At 40.3% G+C, this 21,372-nt stretch overlaps 1 protein-coding gene across 1 annotated transcript in view; it reads left to right on the top strand.

The window, feature by feature from the left end:
• The first annotated feature begins 6,525 nt into the window (after nucleotides 1-6,525).
• Nucleotides 6,526-21,372, top strand: part of DDX10 (DEAD-box helicase 10) — a 281,032-nt gene continuing 266,185 nt past the window's right edge. The window contains exons 1-6 of the mRNA XM_024766407.1: nucleotides 6,526-6,796; nucleotides 14,736-14,796; nucleotides 16,934-17,064; nucleotides 18,126-18,284; nucleotides 19,315-19,435; nucleotides 20,758-20,947. Of these exons, the coding sequence (XP_024622175.1) occupies nucleotides 6,611-6,796; nucleotides 14,736-14,796; nucleotides 16,934-17,064; nucleotides 18,126-18,284; nucleotides 19,315-19,435; nucleotides 20,758-20,947 (848 nt within the window). The 5' untranslated portion in view covers nucleotides 6,526-6,610. The remainder of the gene's footprint in view (nucleotides 6,797-14,735; nucleotides 14,797-16,933; nucleotides 17,065-18,125; nucleotides 18,285-19,314; nucleotides 19,436-20,757; nucleotides 20,948-21,372) is intronic.

The following is a 21,372-nucleotide window of genomic DNA, read 5'->3' as shown; positions in this document are numbered from 1 at the left end:
GTTTTTTGAGAAACCTCCGTAATGTTTTCCAGCTGCACCAATTTACATTCTCACCAACGCTGTACAAGGGCTCCCTTTTCCCCACATCCTTGCCAACCTTTGTTATTTGTTAAAACTATCAGATTTGTTTTAAAAAATGGGGTGATCCTCTTATTCTGCAGTCAAAATAAGTAAGATCCCAAAAGTACATGTTATATAACAATAATTTAGCAATTCCTAGGTAAGCATTAGGTGATTATACAAGGGTACATGCTTCCTTGTTCTTTTTTTTGTGTGTGTGGTACGCGGGCCTCTCACTGTTGTGGCTTCTCTCGTTGCGGAGCACAGGCTCCGAACGCACAGGCTTAGCAGCCATGGCTCATGGGCTCAGACGCTCCACGGCATGTGGGATCTTCCCGAACTGGGGCACGAACCTGTGTCTCCTGCATGGGCAGGCGGACTCTCAACCACTGCACCACCAGGGAAGACCTGCTTCCTTGTTCTTATAAAATGTCATTAGGCAAAAATAATCAGTGTTGAAATTTAGCAGCTTTTTTGGGTATATATTGTTTTAAACTTTTACAAATTTTGAGATAAAATACAAAGCTCATATAATTTCTTACTAGATATCAGAAACATAATTTTAAATATCTGCAGGTTCGTAGTTCCCGCTGTTTTTGATGTCTGTCTCCAGTAGCTAAGGTTGGTTCAGTGGTTTGTGTGGGTTCCTGGTGGAGGGGACTAGTGCCTGTGTTGTGGTGGATGAGGCTGGATCTTGTCTCTCTGGTGGGCAGGTCCACGTCTGGTGGTTTGTTTTGGGGTGTCTGTGGCCTTATTATGATTTTAGGCAGCCTCTCTGCTAATGGGTGGGGTTGTGTTCCTGTCTTGCTAGTTGTTTGGCATAGGTTGTCCAGCACTGTGTCTTGCTGGTCGTTGAGTGAAGCTGGGTGCTTGTGTTAAGATGGAGGTCTCTGGAAGATTTTCGCCGTTTTATATTATGTGGAGCTAGGAGGTCTCTTATTGATGGCGTGACGTTGCACCAGCCTGAGGCCCGCCGTGCGTTCTCCCGGGGAAGTTGTCCCTGGATCCCGGGAACCTGGCGGTGGCGGGCTGCACAGGCTCCGCGGAAGAGGGGTGTGGAGAGTTACCGGTGCTCGCACACAGGCCCCTTGGTGGCGGCAGCAGCAGCCTTAGCGTCTCCCGCCCGTCTCTGGGGTCCGTGCTTTTAGCCGCGGCTCGCGCCTAATTTTAAATATTAATAGAACCAGAAAACAAAAAGAGGAAGCTATTATAGAGGAAAGTGAAATAATATTATTTAGTTAATTGAGAAAATATAGGGGGGATACAGTCCTGGAAAAAATAGTATTTTCATAGACTGGAACTGAGAGAAGGGTGGGAATTTACTTACTTCCATGTCAATCAAGACACATGAATTGAAATAAAAACTGGAAGAGAAAAAATTAAATATACATTTGTACCCATGTATTTTCTTCCAATTCAGGTACATGGCCATATAATTTGAATATTAAAGAACAGGTCATTCTTCTTGGAAATTATCTGTGACAAGCAAGAAATCTAAAATTAAAAAATAAAAAACAGCACACGTGGAAGTTTTGGAAACTTTGTAAAAAATACAAACTCTTTCAAAGAGTGAAAACTTACTAGATTCTGTTTATTTTACCTTGAAGGAATGTTTTTATCAAAAGTTATCAAAGAATGAAAAAAAATGCAAACGGATGCAAAGACTCGCATTTATCACATGTTCCTAGAAATGATAGAATGAAAAAGCACATCAGCAAAATGTTAAATATTCAAAATTGAAATTGGATTTGAAAAGTATATATGCAACTGTTGGTGCTGTGGAATAGAGACTATACTTAGAGGGTAAAATATAAAACCAAATAATTAACACAATAGCAGATGCATTACATGAGATTATTTGAATAAGACAAGATATGCTAAGTATTGCTCAATTGTTTTAGTTATAACCTTCATAGAACCCATGTAAAAGAGATAACAATTACTATTAGATTTGTGGATTTCTAAAATCCACTCTTTCTGTATATGAACATAGATTTTGCTCAGCAAATGACACAACTGGAGAAGTATCAGATCTACATATCTAGTGGGCTACTTGTAAACACAGAACAGAAACCAAAATCATGTCAAGGGAAGAGATCTTTGTGATTTGTGATGATTCTCTCCATGATGAGAGCATGTTGGCCAAAGTAAAGCTTCCCTGAAGGCTGAATTCAAAGTAAATGCCAAAAAAGCTTCTGACAGCAGTGTAGAAATTGTGACAGTGAAAAAAAATACTGTTACCTGACTAAAGTTTGAAATGCTACAGTTTTTTTTTTTTTGCGGTACGCGGGCCTCTTACTGCTGTGGCCTCTCCCGTTGTGGAGCACAGGCTCCGGATGCACAGGCTCCGGACGCACAGACTCTGGACGCACAGGCTCAGTGGCCATGGCTCAGCCACTCCGCAGCATGTGGGACCTTCCCGGACGGGGGCACAAACCCGTGAACCCGTGTCCGCTGCATCGGCAGGTGTTCTGTCAACCACTGTGCCACCAGGGAAGCCCTGAAATGCTATAGTTTTGTGGTGAAGATGTTATGGTAAATTGAAAATGATCTATCCTTAAGAAAAAAAAAAAACTTCTGGTTCATAGATTGATATTTGGAAAAAAATTTGGTTCAAATAATAATTTCAGCAGTAATAATGATATTATTATTAATATACTACTACTACTGTTATTAATAGCTTGGAAGTCAGAGATATGATAGTGTCACAATTTTGTAAATGAAAAGCCAAATGGATTTTGACAGGAAGATTCTCAAAAAGTAATTCTCGAGAATTCCATATCCCTGTTGTACGTTCTTCAAACTTAATGGTGAAAAACACAGCAAAAATCTTTTTTTATATATTTGAAATTTTCATATCATCTAAGAACTATACATCTACCTTTTAGTTCATTGAAACATGGAAAGGTATTAAAATATTAATTTTGAAATCATTATAAAAATAAACGTTGAGGTCATCCTGTCACTAAAAATAAAAATAAAAAGTTGAGGTCATCCTGTCACTAAAACTCAATTAGAGGCAATAAACAATGCTCTTTTATAAATTATTGATATTTTTAAAGCTAAATTTTCTGGATAAAGGTTAGAATGCTAGCCAAAGATATACTTTTGAAAATACCTATGTTTAAATGTATCTTCTCAGCACTATTTTGGTATGCCTCTTTTGGTGTGGACATTTTATATTTTAAACCATTTTTATTGAAAATATAACATACCTATAGAAAACGATATAAAACAAGTATAGAACTTATGAAGTATTACGAGGCCAACATTCTTATGACTAGCACCTAGGTCAATAAATAGAACTGTGCCCTCTATTCCCATCATTCTTTGAACTCTTTTTAAAAATTTGTTGGCACCTCAAGACATTCTAGGCTCGTCCTGTACTTTTCCTGCCCCATCCCCGGAATTAGTTATTTCTCCAAAGAGCTGTGGTTCATTTGATTGGAAAAAAGGGTATTTACAGACCAAGATCTGGGCGGCAGTTGGGCTCATCACTACTGGGTATCATTGCTTCTATGCTTTTGCAGATAAGATAATCTTTAAAAAACAGTTTTAAAGTACAGAAAGCATATAATGGCCTTTTCAAATTTTTGAGACATATGTAATTTGAAGAATTTTGATGATGAACAACCATAACTATGTAAAAATTAAAATAGAGACTAATGATGAATAATATTAAATGGGTTATAATATATGAGGAACTGATATTACATCCTTCTCCCCCTAAATTTTAATAAAGCCCCTGCCCCCACTGAAGTTTTGCCTGTATTTGTAGTAGTAGTTACCAGGCATATTTCCATATACTTTTTAGCCCTTTGGGGGCCTTTTTTTTTTTTAAGTATTTATTTATTTATTGGCTGCGCCGGGTCTTCGTTGTGGCACGCGGGAACTTTGTTGCTGCGTGCGAGATCTTCTTTGCGGCATGTGGGATCTTTAGTTGTGGCATGCGGGATCTAGTTCCCTGAGCAGGGATTGAACTTGGGCCCCCTGCATTGGGAGCGCAGGGTCTTAACCACTGGACCACCAGGGAATTCCCAGGAGCTTTTTGAATATTGGCTGGTAGTGGAGGATGTAGTCTGAAAATTAAAATGTGTTAACAACTATTTAATGTCCTCAATGTCACTGAACATCTGTCTCAGGGTCATTTCTACAGAAAACAGGTTATTGGAGTAAATAAACATTGAAACCATAATAAAAATGTTATTTTATCCAATCAGGATGTGAATTATTTTTGTTACAAATCATTAAATCCATTAGTGACTTTGGAATGTGATATCGAGTTTTTTATTGTGATTAAGCTTTGAATTTTCTTATTTTATGTCAAAAATTTGATATATATAATGAACAAAATAATTTCCATTGAGTTCTATTTAATTTTCTGAATAGTTTCTGTTCTTACACGTGGATACCATGTCTTACCTTTCTAAAAATATTAATTTTTGAAGATTTATTTTGCTCTTTGCATTCGTTAGTTTTAGCTTCCAACTTTTTAGTTAAAGGATTTCCTCAAATGTTTGGTGGTCTTTGCTTATTATTTCATATTTGAGTAAGGCTGATAAGAAACAAGTGTTTGGAAGGCCTTATTAATTGGTAGGTTTCACTGAAGAGCCGGGGGAGGTCAGTGACTTGCCATTTATTTGGTCACTGCCTAAATGCCATCATATCCAGGTCTTTCTCTTATGTCTGTTGGCTTCCCGGGAGACAAACGGTCCAGTTTTTTGCCTGAGGCATGTATATGCTTGGCTGCTTCAGATTTAGGAGAAAAGTGAGAATTAGAGTTGAGAACCTCATTGTTCTCTATATACCCTTAAAAATTAAAATAATTTAAAAAATTGTGGTAAAGTACACATAAAATTTGCCATTTAAACCAGTTTAAAGTGTATAGTTCAGTGGCATTAAGTATATTCACATCCTTGTGCAACCAACCTCCAGAACTCTTTTCATCTTACAAAACTGAAACTCTCTACCCCTAAACAGCAATTCCCCATTTCCCCTCCCCCCAGCCCCTGGCAACCACCGTTTTACTTTCCATCTCTATAAATCTGACTACTTTAGGTACCTTATATAAGTGGAATCAGATGGTATTTGTCTTTTTGTGACTGTCTTATCTCATTTAGCCTCATGTCTTCAAGGTTCATCTACGTTGTAGCATTGTCAGAATTTCCTTCCTTCTTAAGGATGAATAATATTCCATTGTATGCATATACTGCATTTTGTTTATCTACCATTTGTGGATGGACACTTGGCTTGCTTCCACCTTTTGGCTATTGTGAATAATGCTGCTATGAACATGGGAATGCAGGTCTCTTCCAGACCGTGCTTTCAATTCTTTAGTGTGTATATCTGGAAGTAGAATTGCTAGATCTTGTGGTAGTTCTATTTTTAACTTTTAGTGGATGTATATATACTTTTATATAACCTCTCCATATTGAGCTTTACTCTCTACCACATCTAGTGACTCTTGAGTGTGGAGATTTTCCAGTTCACCTGCTCCCCCCATTCCCTCACCCCCCATCCTCTGTTTAGGGAATGGGCTCGTGGTTGGGGCATTCATCTGGCTTTGTGGGGTTGGAAGGGGAATTTGAGGGTCCAAATACTCTGCATGGGAACTTTGAACTTAATTTCCCTGTTTTCCTTGCCACAACTCTGCCCTCACCCCTCTCTAGTGTATATTTGTGCTCTAGGTAAATGTACCAGAAAAACCAATTCACTGAAAGCCAATTCACTTAAATGGCCAACTTGCAAATAACTTTTCTTTTAATTCTTTATTTTTACTTATTTTGTCTTCCTGATAGCCTTTTAAGGCAATTCAATTTGACTCTGCTCCAGTTCCCTACTGCTGCAGCTACAGTCTGACGGGCTTGAAAAAGGGGAAAACACAGAAGGACATAAGAAGAATACAGAATATTCATTTTTATTCCTACGGAGTTACCCTGCAGTGGACAGAAATCAGAAGTTGTTAACTAGCTCTTTGATTTTGGGCCAAACCATTCGGCTCCCTGGGCTGAAACATGCAAAACGAGGATCACAATTATAATTCACAGATGGGTGTGTGTGTGTATATGTGTGTGTGGCGGGGGGTGGGGCGGTGTGTGTCTGTGTGTGTGTGGCGAGGGGTGGAGGGGCGCTTAGTGGTGTTAGCGCCCGGTTCGCGAAGGAAAACCCAGAGCAAAGTTACGGCCTTTCAGTGTTAAGTTGTACGACCTCACCATAGTAACAGCAACCAGCACGCATGCGTCTATTTAAAGCGCCGGCGTGCTTTAGGAACCACTCAGCCCCGCCCTCTTCCTCAGATTGCCCGGTTTCCGTTTTCCCCGAGCCTGCTCCGCTCCGCTCTGTGGATTCCGAGTCGCCAATCACCGCCCACTTTTTTCTAGCTGTGAACACCGCGCATGCCCACGTTTCGAAAGCCCGGGGGCGGGCTTGTGGTTTCGCGTACGCGCAGTCGTCCTCTTTCCCCACGCTGGTTCCTCGTTGTCTTAGTGCCGTACGTCCTCCGGGCCTGATCTCGTATTTGGGTACCGTGTGCGCTGTCGCCACCGCCGCGATGGGCAAAACTTCCGCCTCTCAGGGTCCAGGAGCTCGGCCCGACCCGGTGCGGAGCTTCAATCGTTGGAAGAAGAAACACAGCCACAAGCAGAGCCAAAAAAAACAGTTGAGGAAGCAGCTGAAGAAGCCCGAGTGGCAGGTCGAGCGCGAGATTATCAGCCGCCTCATGCAGAACTTTGAGAAGGTGAGGCCGGCGCCGGGGAGGGGGCGCGGGCCGGCTGCGGGGCTACATGTCCCTGCTGCGCTGGGCTGCACAGACGAGGGGGCCGACCTGTCACTGGTACCCTGCCTGGGGAGCAAGCCGTTAGTTCCGGAGAAGGGAGTGGGGTGAGAGGTGCCAGCCGGGGCCCTGTTGAGGCCACAGGTGGGCTGCTGGGTGCCACAACCCAGGCCTCCTGACCGTCCAGGCTGCTCTTCTGCTCACCACACTTGTCTTGATAAAATGATGGAAATGCAGTGGTACTTAAGCATAGGGAGATTAATTGCTATAATAGGTATAGAAATATTCATAAAAATAATACTAACAACAGTAATGGTAAGTAATGACACATTTTAAGCCACTCACCATGTGCTTCCCATTAATTATTTGACTTGATCTGAGGCATTGGGTCTTATTTCCATTTTACAGATGAGAACATTGAGGCTCCAAGAGGGTAAGAAACTTGTCTGGAACCTAGACTCACGTCTTTCTGATTCCAAAGCCTTTGCTTTTAATCGTTAAGCTAGTCTTGCATCTCTCATCACCATCCTTCCTATGCTTATTTTTTCTACTTGTTTCATGTCCCCATCCAAGAATTGCTATAGAAAAGCTGGACTCTTGGTCTGTTTCTGGTACCTGCCATTCCCACAATGTAGCTGATGTTCCCAGATGAATGTAGTAGTTATCATTTTCTTTTATTTTTTAAAATTTTTTTTTTTGCGTTATGCGGGCCTCTCACTGTTGAGGCCTCTCCCGTTGCGGAGCACAGGCTCCGGACGCGCAGGCTCAGCGGCCATGGCTCACGGGCCTAGCCGCTCTGCGGCATGTGGGATCTTCCCGGACCGGGGCACGAACCCGTGTCCCCTGCATCGGCAGGCGGACTCTCTGCACCACCAGGGAAGCCCCTGTAGTTATCATTTTGACTTCTAGATCTCTTCCCAGCTCACGCTTCTTGGGGCTGCCACTACCCCTTCTTTTCCTTCCTCCTAAATTCCACGGCTGTTGGCCTTCACCCACCTCACGTAGCCTTTCAGTGATTGCCCCCTTCTAGTGCAGTGTAATCGGGGATTTAACGTATGGAATATATCTGGAATTAAAGTCATCACGTGTCATGCTGGTATAGCTTTTCTTTAAACAACGCTTAGATCAAAACTAAGGTTAGATGGAGCTTAGAGTTTGTTTTGGGCTTTTAAGTTAAGATGATGATGATTTGATTCTGGCTTTTGGTTGCCTGATGAGTGACTTTGGGCAAGTTACTTTGCTTCTCTTGTCTTTAAAAGGCATAATAATATCTACCTTATAAGTTATGGGCAGTTAGTAAGAATGCATGTAAAGTATTCTGCACAATGCCTGACGCATAAATATCCCATATATTACCTGTTACATTACTACTGCTGCTGTATACACAGCACCTCAATAAGCCACTGTAAGGTAAATTACTGTCAGATTGCATTTTGTGCCCTTCTTCATCTGACTGGAATTGCTTCAGGAGGAGAGCCTCACCCCTTGCTTCTTCTCACTCTGTTCTCTTCTCTTGTGTAATCCGAAGGTTTACTCTTGTGACTCTAACTTCTTGCATTCTACCCAGAGCTCTTCTGAGTTCATATCCTTTTTTTTTTCTGACTGTGCTGGATGTCTTTATTTGTGTCATAGGATACCTTAAATGCTGCAGATCTAAAACTGAGTTCATTATCTTTTTCTTCTAAATTCACAATCCTGTGTGTTATTTCCGTATTGCCACCATGGCAAATTACCACAAATTTGTTGTCTAAAAACAACAGGAATTTATTTTCTTACAGTTCTGGAAGCCAGAAGTCTGAAATCAGTTTCACTGGGCTGAAATCACGGTGTCAGTGGGGACACACTCCCTCTAGAGGCTCTAGGGGAAATTCTGTTTCTTGCTGCTTTTAGCTTCTGGTGGATGTATTCATTGGCCTGTGGCTGCATTACTCCAGTCTCTGCCTCCATGGACACACTGCCTTCTCCTGTTCTATGTCAAATCTACCTGTATCCTTTTTTTGTGAGGGTACTTTTGATCACATTTAGGGTTTACTCAAATAATTGAGGATAATCTCCCCATCTCAAGATTGTTAGTTACTGTGCAAAGTCTCTTTTGTCATGTAAGATAATATCCACAGTTCTGGAGATTAGGATATGGGCATATTTCGGGACCATTATTTAGGCTGCCCCATCCTAGCCCCACCACTTAAGCAGACTGATGAGCTAGAAACCTAGGAGTAATCCTAGAGGCCTCCGTCTTACCACTCTTACATTCAGTTAGTCACAGTGGTGATTAACTCTGCTTCTTAAATTTCTCAAATGCTTCTCCATCCCTAGTGCTATGCCTTAGTTCAGGCTCCATCATCTCTTGCCTGGGTTACTACAGTAGCTATTGCTTGTAACATGGGTCAGCAGACTTTTCCTGTAAAGGACAGGACAGTAAATAGTTTTAGCTTTGCAGGTTGTAAGGGTGGAACTACTCAACTCTGCCATTGTAACACAAAAGCTTGCCATGGAAATACTTAATTGGGCATAGCAAAACTTCAGTTACTAAAACAGGTGGTGGGATTTGTCCCTTAGGCCTTACTGCCTTCTAATCTGTCCTCCATATTTGCTAGAATGATTATTTCCAAGATGAGATCCAATTGTTTTACTCGTGATTAAAACCCTTCCTTGGCTCACAGTTATTTTCAGGAAAGTGGTCAAACACTTCAATGTGTCAGCGTGTTCTAGTCCAGTGAAAGAGTAAGTTATTTGTGGTCAGGCAGACCTGGTTTAAATGTCACTCAGTTCAGGTGTTGACTCGCCAAATTTCTTTATGTCCGTGTGTCTCAGTTTCTTTATTCAACAGAGATTATTAACCACCCAGAGTGTTGTAAGGCTAAAATGAGGTGATGTATATAAACCAAGTGGTATGTGGTAGGCACACATGAAAGAAAAACCTGCACTTTTGTGAATTGGCCATGCTCCTTGATGCTTCTTGTCCTGGTACTTGATGTTTCCACTGCTTGCAGTGAGCAGTCCCATTTCCCCAACCCTAGGGACACCTACTCATCCTCTAAGATTTACCTCCAACTTCTCTTCCTGACCTCCCGAGGTAGGGTTAGGGCTGCTGTGTGTCTGTAGCATTTTGTATATGCCTTTATTATAGCAGTCATCAGCAGGCTGTGATGACTGGCTTTAACTTCTTTGTCAACTCTACCACTAGGTCATTGATGATATACCTGCTTTGCTCTCCCCAAAGATGGGTCCCACAGTGCTTGTCCTTGAGAAGACCTTTAGTGTTTAGATGTTTGGTGCACACTGACCTTTTCCAGGTGGCTTTATTCTGCTCGGTAACGTGGGTCCGTTCTTTTTGGTCTCTTGTTTTAATAATAATTATTAACATTTATCAAGCTTTTATACATGTTGATTTGCCATATTCTCACAACAAACAACCCTATGAGATAGTCCCCATTATATAAGTGAGGAGACTTTAAGACACAGCAAGGCTAAATAATTTGCACTACATTAAACAGGAGGTGAAAATGCTATTGATAGTAAGGGGAAAAGTTCTAATCCAGCGGGTATAGGTCTAATGCCAGGGCTCCAGACCACCATGCTTTACTGTGTTGCACAAATGTTTGAATCCCAGTCTTTTCACTAAGTTGAAGGAACATTTTTTTTCCTGGTAAGTATTGTTCTGTTTTTTTTTTTTTAAGTTTTAGAAATATTTTCTTAAGAAATAAATGCAGTATGGAATCAGTTGCCATGGCTAGCAATACTAGAATACAATCAGAGAAGATTGTATGTAAAAAGGGGCAGACCCTACCATATGGCTCTCAGATGGTAGAATTTGTGCATAGAAGTTTTATTACAGTGGACAGTACACAGGTGGTGCTCAGTAGCCTCACTGGTGAAATACTGAACAATTTGATTCAGAGACATTTTGGAACATTTTGACAGGTTGTTGTTGAGGCTTAGGTAAAAATAGGTGGAAAAAAAATACCTGTCTGTATCTCAAGGGAGGTGGGATGGGGTTGATACATTTTGACAGATGTAATGCTAGTAAATATGTGCAGTGCTCTGGAGTTAGAGGATGGTGTAATCAGGGGAAAAAGGTTGAGTTATTCTGTGCAGAGCCCTTTCTGGCCAGATGACTTAGAGAAAGGTCTTTCCTCTGGGCACGCTACCCTTCTTCCTGGTGGTTGCAGCCTCAGGCCTGGCTGGTGGAGCTGAAAGTGGGCTGGATTTCAGCTCCCACACCTCAGCCTTACCAGATGCCTTTGGGTAGGACATGAACTGTACAGCAGTTTGTGGTAGCCATGAGTGGAGCCAGTTCTTGAATGATGTGTTCTCCAGGTGGAAAAGATTGGCAAGGACATTGTAGGTGGAGGGAGCAACAAGAGGAGATACAAAAAGATGTGAAAATACATGGTGTTCTTTGAGGGGGACATACTCCTTGGAGTGTGATATGTGTTCTAAAATTGGCTTCAGATGAGGTTGAAGAAGAGGATTGAAAGTAGACTGAATGGCTTTGGAGGCTGTAGTAGGTAGAATAATGACCTCCTAAAGACGTCAGCATCCTAATCCTCAGACCTGTGAATAAGTTACATGGCAAGGGGTAATTCAGGTTGCTAATCAGCTGACTTTAAAATATGTTGGTTGATCTGGATTATCCAGGTGGACCCAGTGTAATCATCCAAGGGCCCTTAAGTGTGGAGGAGGGAGGCAGAAGAGTCAGTGTCAGAGCACTGTGAAGTGACTGTGAAGTGAGAGACTTGACTGTCCATGCTGGCTGGCTTTGAAGATGGGAGGGGGCCATAAGCCAAGGAATGTGGGCAGCCTCTAGAAGCTGGAAAAAGCAAGGAAATGGATTCTCTCCTAAAGTTACCCAAAAGAATGCAGCCCTGCCAACTCCTTGATTTTAGTTGAGTAAGACTGGTTTTGGACTTCTGACTTCCAGAATTGTAAGTAATAAATTTATATTGGTTTAAGCCACTGTTCTTGGTAATTTGTTACAGCAACAGTAGGAAACTTATATAGAGGCTGTCTTTAAAAGCTTTATCTAGAAGCAATGGTGAGTTTCAGGGGACAATTAGAGAATATATCCAAACTGTAAAGGGTCTGGAGGCTAGACTGTTGGTATAGTCTAGACCTTGGGTCCTCTGAGAGGCAGATGTCAAGATGGGGTTAAGTGAATTGGAATTTATTGGGGGAAAGTATCTGTAAAGGTAAAGGAGAGGGAACAGGAATAGGGAGGGAAAGGAAAGAGGACAGGAGGAGGGGGTAGGAGGCGCGTAGGCTGCAACACTGTTTTCAGAAAGCTGACAGGATGTCCTCAAACCAAAGTTGTGCATAGAGGAATCCCCTGTCCTGCGGGAATGGGTACTGCTGCTGTGCTTGGTCATTGACTGGGTGCAGGCCAGGCAGGCATGGCTTTTTCAGTGGTGGCTCTAGAGCGGTGACAGCTGGCATTTATCAGTCAGCTCTCTTCCCGAAGTGGGAACTCTGGGTGGCTTATTTCTAAGGCCACTGTGTAGGGTGTGTGTTCTAGAGGGGCTGATGGAGAGCTGGGGATTGAAGCTTATGGAGAAATGTTGAACTATTTGTTTAGTAATGGTTTTCACTTGCTGAATGACTCAAGCTCTCCTCACCTAGGATTCATTTAGATTTTTTATTGTAATCAGCTATGCTATATAGGAACTCTGCTTTCTAATCTGATTTTGTTTTTTCCTTAATCAGAATTTGGTCTGGTGTAATTTGAAGTAGATTGCTTTTCTTCTCTTGATTGCAATAGGTGGAGCATTCTAGGAAGTCTTAAATACTTTTTCCTCCCTGCTTCGGGATGTAAAAGCATCATTCACATTTGTGAAAAAAAGACAGTTGGAAGAAGTATAAGAGAGTGGTTAAGTAATATCCACCCTGTTCTCCTTTCCTCTGCCCCCTCTAACTTTTCCACCAATGCTGGGACGTTCTTAATAAGTACTGTCACTGAAAGATCTGTTCTTTGATTTCAGAAGAATGATGATACAGATTTTTAGAGGTTTTGATTGATAGAGATGTTATGATTTTTCTAAGAGTGATTTTTTTCTAAGAAAAGAAAAGGATGAAGGGAAGGGGAAAGAGAGTTTTATTTCTTTTGTAGGAACCATAGCCATCTTCTGCTGTGGCTTCCTAGTGTTCCTTGGACTATAATTGACAGTCTTCTAGAACATGGTTGACAGAATTTTTCTGTGAATATTAAGATAGTAAATATTAAGTTTTGTGGGCCAGATGGTCTCTGGCACAACTACATAGACAGTATGTAAATGAATGGTTGTAGTTGTGAATATTAAGATGGTGAACATAAGTTTTGTGGGCCATATGGTCTTTGGCACAACTACATAGACAGTATGTAAATGAATGGTTGTAGTTGTGCTCCAGTAAAACTGTATTTACAAAAACAGGGAAGAAAAGATTGGGCCTGTGGGCCATAGTCTGCTGACCCTTGTTCTAGACATCAATGGAGTAAAAAATGTCCTTTTTGTTTCTTTGGTGACCTCTTTCTAAGCGTATAGTATGCAGTTTTATGTTGTAATGGTTGGTAGAGTACTGGAATAGTTTGTTTCTTCCAGACTTTCCCTTTAGGAGGTTGATAGACTTTAGAAAGATATGCAGTCCTTTGTCTGAGTAGCCCACTTTGCCTGTGGGCTGTATCTATGATGGGGATTAAAGAGTGTGTTGCCCGTCTAGCTCCTGTAAGCATTCTACTTGCTGTGAAAACAGATTTTTAGCTGATAATACCACAAGTGCAGGGTGGACTGCACCTGATTTTAGTGTCCGGTTTGGGAGATTACTTACCTCCTAATTTAGGTTCCTTGATAGGACAGGATATTATTTGAATAAAATTTTCTCCTTCTACTGTTTGTACACTGATTCTGCCTCCTCTCCAGTGTTATCTGGAATGAGTTGTAGGGATTAAGGCAATGTTTTAATAATTATGTTTTCATCATTTGAGGCCAGAGAATAACCCTGTCTGGACTACATTAAGAATCTGTAGACTAAAATGAAATACAAGCTGTCATCCCTTTACTGCCTGGAGTGTAATTTTAATAAATGAACCTTACAAATGCAGCTTTCCCCTTTTGTGAATCATGAATAATTTGGCAGCACATTCCCAGATCTGAGTAGTTCCTACTTTCAGCGTCTATGATAAAATAATTCTCCTGAGCATCTGAAATGAAATTCAGAAAATTGGGTTTATGCTAATGAAGAACATCAGTGATGAACATTTAGATAATGTAAAGTTAAAGGGCAAAATGTTACTTTTTGTGACTTCAGATCATGACAGAGACACTTTCCCTGGTTATTGTTAAATAATACCCCTCCTCCAGTATACCCCCAAACGAGTAGTTGTCAGGTTGCGTTTGAAAGGTTTGTGCTAGCAAGATATAGTTCTGCACCTAACTTCAAGTTAGTCTCCAAAGTGTGTAAAGAGAAGTTTTCTCATCGTGGTCTGTGGTTTATAGTCATTTTGCCCTTGACTTCCTAGACTGATATTCTTTGAAGGATGGGATGAAGGGAAATTTTCTTCCTAAAATTGATGTGATGACTTATTGTATTGTTAACATTTTAGAGGTGTTTGAAGATATTGAAGGTAGGTGTGTGTGTATGTGTGTGTGTGTGTGTGTGTGTGTGTGTGTGTGTTGAGTGAATGAAGTTGTTTTTTTAACCAGTTGAAATGGTTACAGAGTTATATTTTTGATGATAGCTTCTTCAAGGCATATTTCTTTTCAGAAGGAATGATAGTTTTTACTTAGAAGTGATGATTGAATTCAATACTGCAGTACCAAGGCTGTGCTAGGCAGCACAATGTAGACAAAAATTAGTTTTGTTGTAAAATAAATGAATTATGCAGTATGTTATTTTGCCTTATCTCACATAGTCCCCTTTTACTTTTCAGATAAATGTAAATGAAATTACAAGATTTTCAGATTTCCCCTTGTCCAAGAAAACACTGAAAGGTAGGTTCATGGTGATCTTGGGACATATTGTTGGATTTCTTGATGTTTTTTTTAAGTGGAAAAATGTTTAGAGAAAGTTTAACCTGAAAAAAGTCTTATTTTGTTGGACTTAATGAAATTTAAAAGCTTTTGCACAGCAAAGGAAACTATAAACAAGACGAAAAGACAACCCTCAGAATGGGAGAAAATATTTGAAAATGAATCAACGGACAAAGGATTAATCTCCAAAATATATAAACAGCTCAGGCAGCTCAATATTAAAAAAACAAACACCCCAGTCAAAAAATGGGCAGAAAACCTAAATAGACATTTCTCCAAAGAAGACATACAGATGGCCAAGGGGCACATGAAAAGCTGCTCAACATCACTAATTATTAGAGAAGTGCAAATCAAAACTACAGTGAGGTATCACTTCACACCGGTTAGAATGGGCATCATCAGAAAATCTACAAACAACAAATGTGAGAGGGTGTGGAGAAAAGGGAACCCTCTTTCATTGTTGGTGGGAATGTAAATTGATACAGCCACTATAGAGAACAGTATGGAGGTTCTCTAAAAAACTAAAAATGGAATTACCATATGACCCAGTAGTACCACTACTGGGCACATACCCAGAGATAACCATAATTCAAAAATTATGGAAGCAGGGGCTTCCCTGGTGGCGCAGTGGTTGAGAGTCTGCCTGCCGATGCAGGGGACACGGGTTCTGGGAGAGGCCACAACAGTGAGAGACCCGCGTACCGCAAAAAAAAAAAAAAAAAAAAAAGACACATGCACCCCAGTGTTCATTGCAGCACTATTTACAATAGCCAGGTCATGGAAACAACCTGAATGCCCATTGACAGACAAACGGATAAAGATATGGTTCATATATACAATGGTATATTACTCAGCCATCAAAAGTAAAGAAAGTGGGTCATTGGTAGAGATGTGGATGGACCTAGAGACTGTCATACAGAGTGAAGTAAGTCAGAAAGAGAAAAACAAATATCATATATTAACACATATATGTGGAACCTAGAAGAATGGTACAGACGAACCAGTTTGCAAGGTAGAATAGAGACACAGATGTAGAGAACAAATGTATGGACACCAAGCGGGGGAAAGCGGGGGGTTGTGGTGGTGGTAGTGGTGGGATGAATTGGGAGATTGGGATTGACATATATACACTAATATGTATCACATAGATAACTAATAAGAACATGCAGGCTTCTCTGGTGGTGCAGTGGTTGAGGGTCCGCCTGCGGATGCAGGGGACACAGGTTCGTGCCCTGGTCCAGGAGGATCCCACATGCCGCGGAGTGGCTGGGCCCGTGAACCGTGGCCACTGAGCCTGCGCGTCCGGAGCCTGTGCTCCGCAACGGGAGAGGCTACAACAGTGAGAGGCCCGTGTACTGCAAAACAAAAACTAAAACAAAAAAACCATGCTATATAAAAAAATAAAATTAAATTAAAAAAAAATCTTATTTTGATCTCATGAAAACCTATAACAAGAAACAATATTAATTTATTTAAGTTTTACCAATTTGTCATTCTCATTCTTTCTGGACTGGTTAAAAAACAGTAGTAAAAAACCAAGGTGCCAGGGCCTCTGAATAATTAAAATGTTTAAAATAAGCAAGAGAATAAACAAAAATGTGTCACCTTTTGTATTGATTTGCTAGTGCCACCAGAACAAAATAACACAGACTAGGTGGCTTAAACAACAGAAATTAATTTTCTCATTGTTCTGGAGGTCAGAAGTCTAAGATCAAGGTGCTGGCAGGGGTGGTTTCCTCTGAGGGCCATGGTGGAAGGATATGTTCCAGGCCTCTCTCCTTGGCTTACAGATGGTTGCCCTCTGATGCCTCTCAAAGTAGTTGTCCCTCTGTGTACTCACACCCTAGTGGTTTTTGTGTCCAAATTTTCCCTTCTTATAAAGACATCAGTCAGATTGGATTTGGGCCCACCCTAATGGACTCATTTTAACTTAATCACCTCTTTAATCACCTGTGTCTGAATACAGTCACATTCTAAGTACTGGGGGTTAGGGGTTCAACATATGAATTCTGTGATTGAGGGGGTGCCCAATTCAGCCCATAGTACTGCTCTACAGGGATGCTCTAAAGTGTCATTTTCTTCCTGTCCATACTGGCAGGTTTGCAAGAAGCGCAGTACCGTTTGGTAACTGAGATACAGAAGCAGACCATTGGGTTGGCATTGCGAGGTAAAGATGTCCTTGGAGCTGCCAAAACTGGATCTGGCAAGACTTTGGCTTTCCTTGTTCCAGTAAGTAGTTTTTTCATGTTGGGTCAGATCCTTTGTTATATGATTTTAAAACATTCTGTGCCTAGATAGAAATAACTATGTGAAGAGTTGTTTCATGTTGGGTTTCCCTGGCTAGAATGCAAGCTTTATCAGACTGGTGCCACATCTGTCTTGTTCTCTACTGTATCCCCCATGTCCTAGCATAGCACCTTGCACATGATGGGCACTCAATAACTTATTGAATGAATGAATTATCGTGTGCCGACAAGCCTGAATTCCTGAAGGATGTGGGGGTGGCAGGTTCCAGGGTGGCAGGTCAGAATGGTTCTTCTCTGCAATGAGCCCAGTGGCATGGCAGGGAAGGCTGTTTCTGTACTCACCCTTGCAAACCTGCCAGTCGCATTTATACTTGCCACCTGTTTAGGATAAAGCTAAAATTGCTCACTTTAAGGAAATTGGGTCATTCATTGAGAATTTTCCAGGATATTGATATCTATCTTTTATAGCAGTAGAACAATAGAGCCTCTTAGGAATTCACTTATATCTGTTATGCAGTTGGTCTCGTAATTTTTAATTCCTGCTAAATAATCAGCTCAGAAAAATCACATTTGATTTTTTGTTCCAAGTGTTAAAAAAACATTTTTCTCTTAAATTCTATTTTTTATAACAACATCTTTCTACAACTAGAAAATTCAGTCACTGTATAACTACGGCAGTTACACAGAGTTTATTTTAATGTGGTTTCTATTCAGAAAATGGTGACAAATATTTTTCTGAAATCTGTTTTAATGAACTGTGGGCTATACAGACCTTTCACTGATTGCCATCTCCTCATGGCATGTCTCTGCTAGCAGCTGCACTGCCATGGGGTTTCTTTTCCTCTATGATTGGGGGAGGATCTTCTGGTGGTTAGAAGAAAAAGAAAAAACAAAGCAAACAGTTTCTTCTTTCTGATTAAGACTCATGACAGGTATACTTTCTGCTTGGAAGGTGCCTTTGATTTGGGGGAGCAAGGTTGACTCAGGAGTCAAAAAGTTGCCTCTCTAAAGGACTTATTGAACGTGAATTTGTTCTTTTTTGAGGTGCTGGAAGGCTTGTATCGTCTGCAGTGGACCTCAGCAGATGGGCTGGGGGCTCTGATTATATCACCTACAAGAGAACTGGCCTATCAGACCTTTGAGGTTCTCCGAAAAGTAGGGAAGAATCATGACTTTTCAGCTGGCCTCATCATTGGCGGAAAGGTTTGTCTTTTTGTCCTTGTCCTTCTTGCTTTCCTTCTATAACTTATTTATGTTGGAGCACTGTGGCAGTTGACCGGGAAGAGGTAGAGATATCATCTAAACAGAGGCTGACCCCTTAGACAGGAGGTGGCAGCATCCTGGTGTGGTCACTATCATACAGAATATGTTTGTCAGTTTTGCAGGTCCAGAAAGTCTGTTTTGTCAGGGTATCTGGATTGATCAGATTCTCTGAGACTAATTAATTCTAATTAGCCTGTAAATCTATTTGTTAATATTCATTGGAAAAGGTACATTTCAGTATGTAGACTAGTTCCTTTCAATAAAGTATCTAGGAGGTTGAATAATTCAGAACATTGCTGGGTCAGCAGCAGAAGAAAGGAAGGTAGAAGGTAGTTTTGAGGAGTGTTTATTTAGGTTATAGTAAAGCCTGATGCTGCACTGCTCTTTCTTCTGGTTTACCTGGACTACTTGTCTTGGCTAGAGTCTCTTCTAGATTGTGAGGAATTCTTGAATTTATATGCAGACATGCACAAAAAAGGAAGAGTATAACAAGCCCTCACATACTCATGTACCTATCACCCAGCTCTTGTTTTGAGGAGAGATATTCTAGAATGTGGAGAAGTCAGCTCTTGTTTTCAGTCCATGAAGTGCAGTGAGTGGTGTCAGAGAGCCTGTTCAGTGCCCCTGGGTTCTGACTTAAAAGAATGGGTATAATTCTAGTTTTTAAGTGGGTCTGGCAGACACAGGAGGAAATAAAGACTTGGAGCAGTCATATATTTTTCTTGGCTTCGAAATCCCAGATATGATTAAGAATCTAGAGGAGCTCTGAAGTCCTTAGGTCTTCACTAAGGACTTTTTTTTTAGCCCAGAAATTTGGATGTGCTATAAAAATAGAAGGGAGAAATTACATTTACTTCTAGAGTATTTACATTGCTATGATGAAATGCCACATGCAGATGGCTTGTATAGTTTTGGTACACAGGCTGCTCAGTGATGGGTTTGTGTCATCAAAAGAAACAACTGTTTTCAGGATCTGAAACACGAAGCTGAGAGGATCAATAACATAAATATACTTGTTTGCACACCGGGTCGGCTTCTTCAACACATGGATGAAACGATATGTTTTCATGCTACCAATCTCCAGATGTTAGGTGAGTCTAATATATCTCTAATGAAAAAAATCTCAGGCTTAGGAGTGAGCGCTCATAAATTTTAATGATAGAAATATTTTATTGAATAAATATTGTGACTAAAAATCTGAGAAATAACTTGAAGAAATTTTTTGGCATATGGTTCTAAATCCAGAGAGTACAACTCACACTTTTTTTTTTAATCTTTATTGGAGTATAATTGCTTTATAATGTTGTGTTAGTTTCTGCTGTATAACAAAGTGAATCGGCTACATGTATACATATATCCCCATATCCCCTCTCTCTTGAGCCTCCCTCCCACCCTCCCTATCCCACCCCTCTAGGTCGTCACAAAGCATCAAGCTGATCTCCCTGTGCTATGCAGCAGTTTCCCACTAGGCATCCATTTTACATTTGGTAGTGTATATATTTTCAATGCTACTCTCTCATTTCGTCCCAGTTTCCCCTTCCCCTGTCCTGTGTCCTCAAGTTCGTTCTCTACATTTCCACCTTTATTCTTGCCCTGCCACTAGGTTCATCAGTACTGTTTTTTAAGATTCCGTATGTGTGCGTTAGCATACGGTATTTGTTTTTCTTTTTCTGACTTACTTCACTCTGTGTGACAGACTCTAGTTCCATCTACCTCGTTACAAATAACTCAATTTCATTCCTTTTTATGGATGAGTAATATTCCATTGTATATATGTGCCACATCTTCTTTATCCATTCATTTGTTGATGGACATTTAGGTTGCTTCCATGTCCTGGCTATTGTCAGTAGTGCTGCAGTGAACATTGTGGTACGTGTAACTTTTTTTTTTTTAACATCTTTATTGGAGTATAATTGCTTTACAGTGGTGTGTTAGTTTCTGCTTCATGTAACTTTTTGAATTACTGTTTTCACTGAGACCATTTTTAAATCAAAATAGAAAGAGATAAGCCCTCTTTTCTGTATGAAATTAGACACCTCAGTATTTGACACTGCTAAGAGTTATCTTTTAAGGTACATCTACTTATGACGTTACCTAATGTGTATTTTTTAAAATCAACTTCGAAATAATTCTAGATTTATAGAAAAGTTGCAGTGATAGTTCAGAACATTCCTCTATATCCTTCCGTCCCTCATTTTCCCCCAGTGTAACATCTTATATAACTTTGATACCTTTGCCAAAACTAAGTGATTAACATTGGCATATTTATTTAATATACAGACTTTTTTTCGATTTTACCAGTTTTTCCACGAATTTCCTTTTTCTGTTCTAGAATCTAGTGCAGAATACCATATTGCATTTAGCCTAACGTGTATCTTAAATATTGTTGTTCAGCTTGCATCTCTCTTTTTAGTTCTTGATGAAGCAGATAGAATCTTGGATATGGGCTTTGCTGATACCATGAATGCTATTATTGAAAACCTTCCCAAGAAACGTCAGACTTTGCTTTTCTCAGCTACACAAACCAAATCTGTAAAGGACCTTGCACGCTTGAGTTTGAAAAACCCTGAGTATGTTTGGGTTCATGAAAAAGCAAAATACAGGTATGTACTATTTGAAACCATATTTGATTCAATCACAATCAATGTTCTCTCTTTTTAGATTAAGAATTTGACATTTCAAATTAATACTACTTTTCTAGGAAAGAAAACATTATTTTATATTGTTGATTAAATATGCAAAGCATAGAAAGTATATTGGTAAAAATTATTTAAATTCTCTATGCACCTTTAAATGTGTGACTACTCTAATGCAGTATTTTCCAAAATGTGGTGTGGGGAACAAATTCCCCCATAAAATAGGGGTGAGGTGGGGAAATGCATACCTAGATAGATAAATAGCAAATGTTGAGTTAAGGTAAAGCAGTGTTCTTCAAGACTTCTCAGAACCTTTAATATTTTCTTGGACATTGTGATTCTTCAAAGCAGTGGGAGATGAATAAAGCTTTCTGCATTTACTGAAATTATTT

Source organism: Neophocaena asiaeorientalis, unplaced genomic scaffold, assembly GCF_003031525.2.
Source record: "Neophocaena asiaeorientalis asiaeorientalis breed wild unplaced genomic scaffold, Neophocaena_asiaeorientalis_V1.1 scaffold623, whole genome shotgun sequence".
Taxonomy (NCBI): Eukaryota; Metazoa; Chordata; class Mammalia; order Artiodactyla; family Phocoenidae; genus Neophocaena; species Neophocaena asiaeorientalis.
This window is presented reverse-complemented; position numbering and strand designations above follow the sequence as displayed.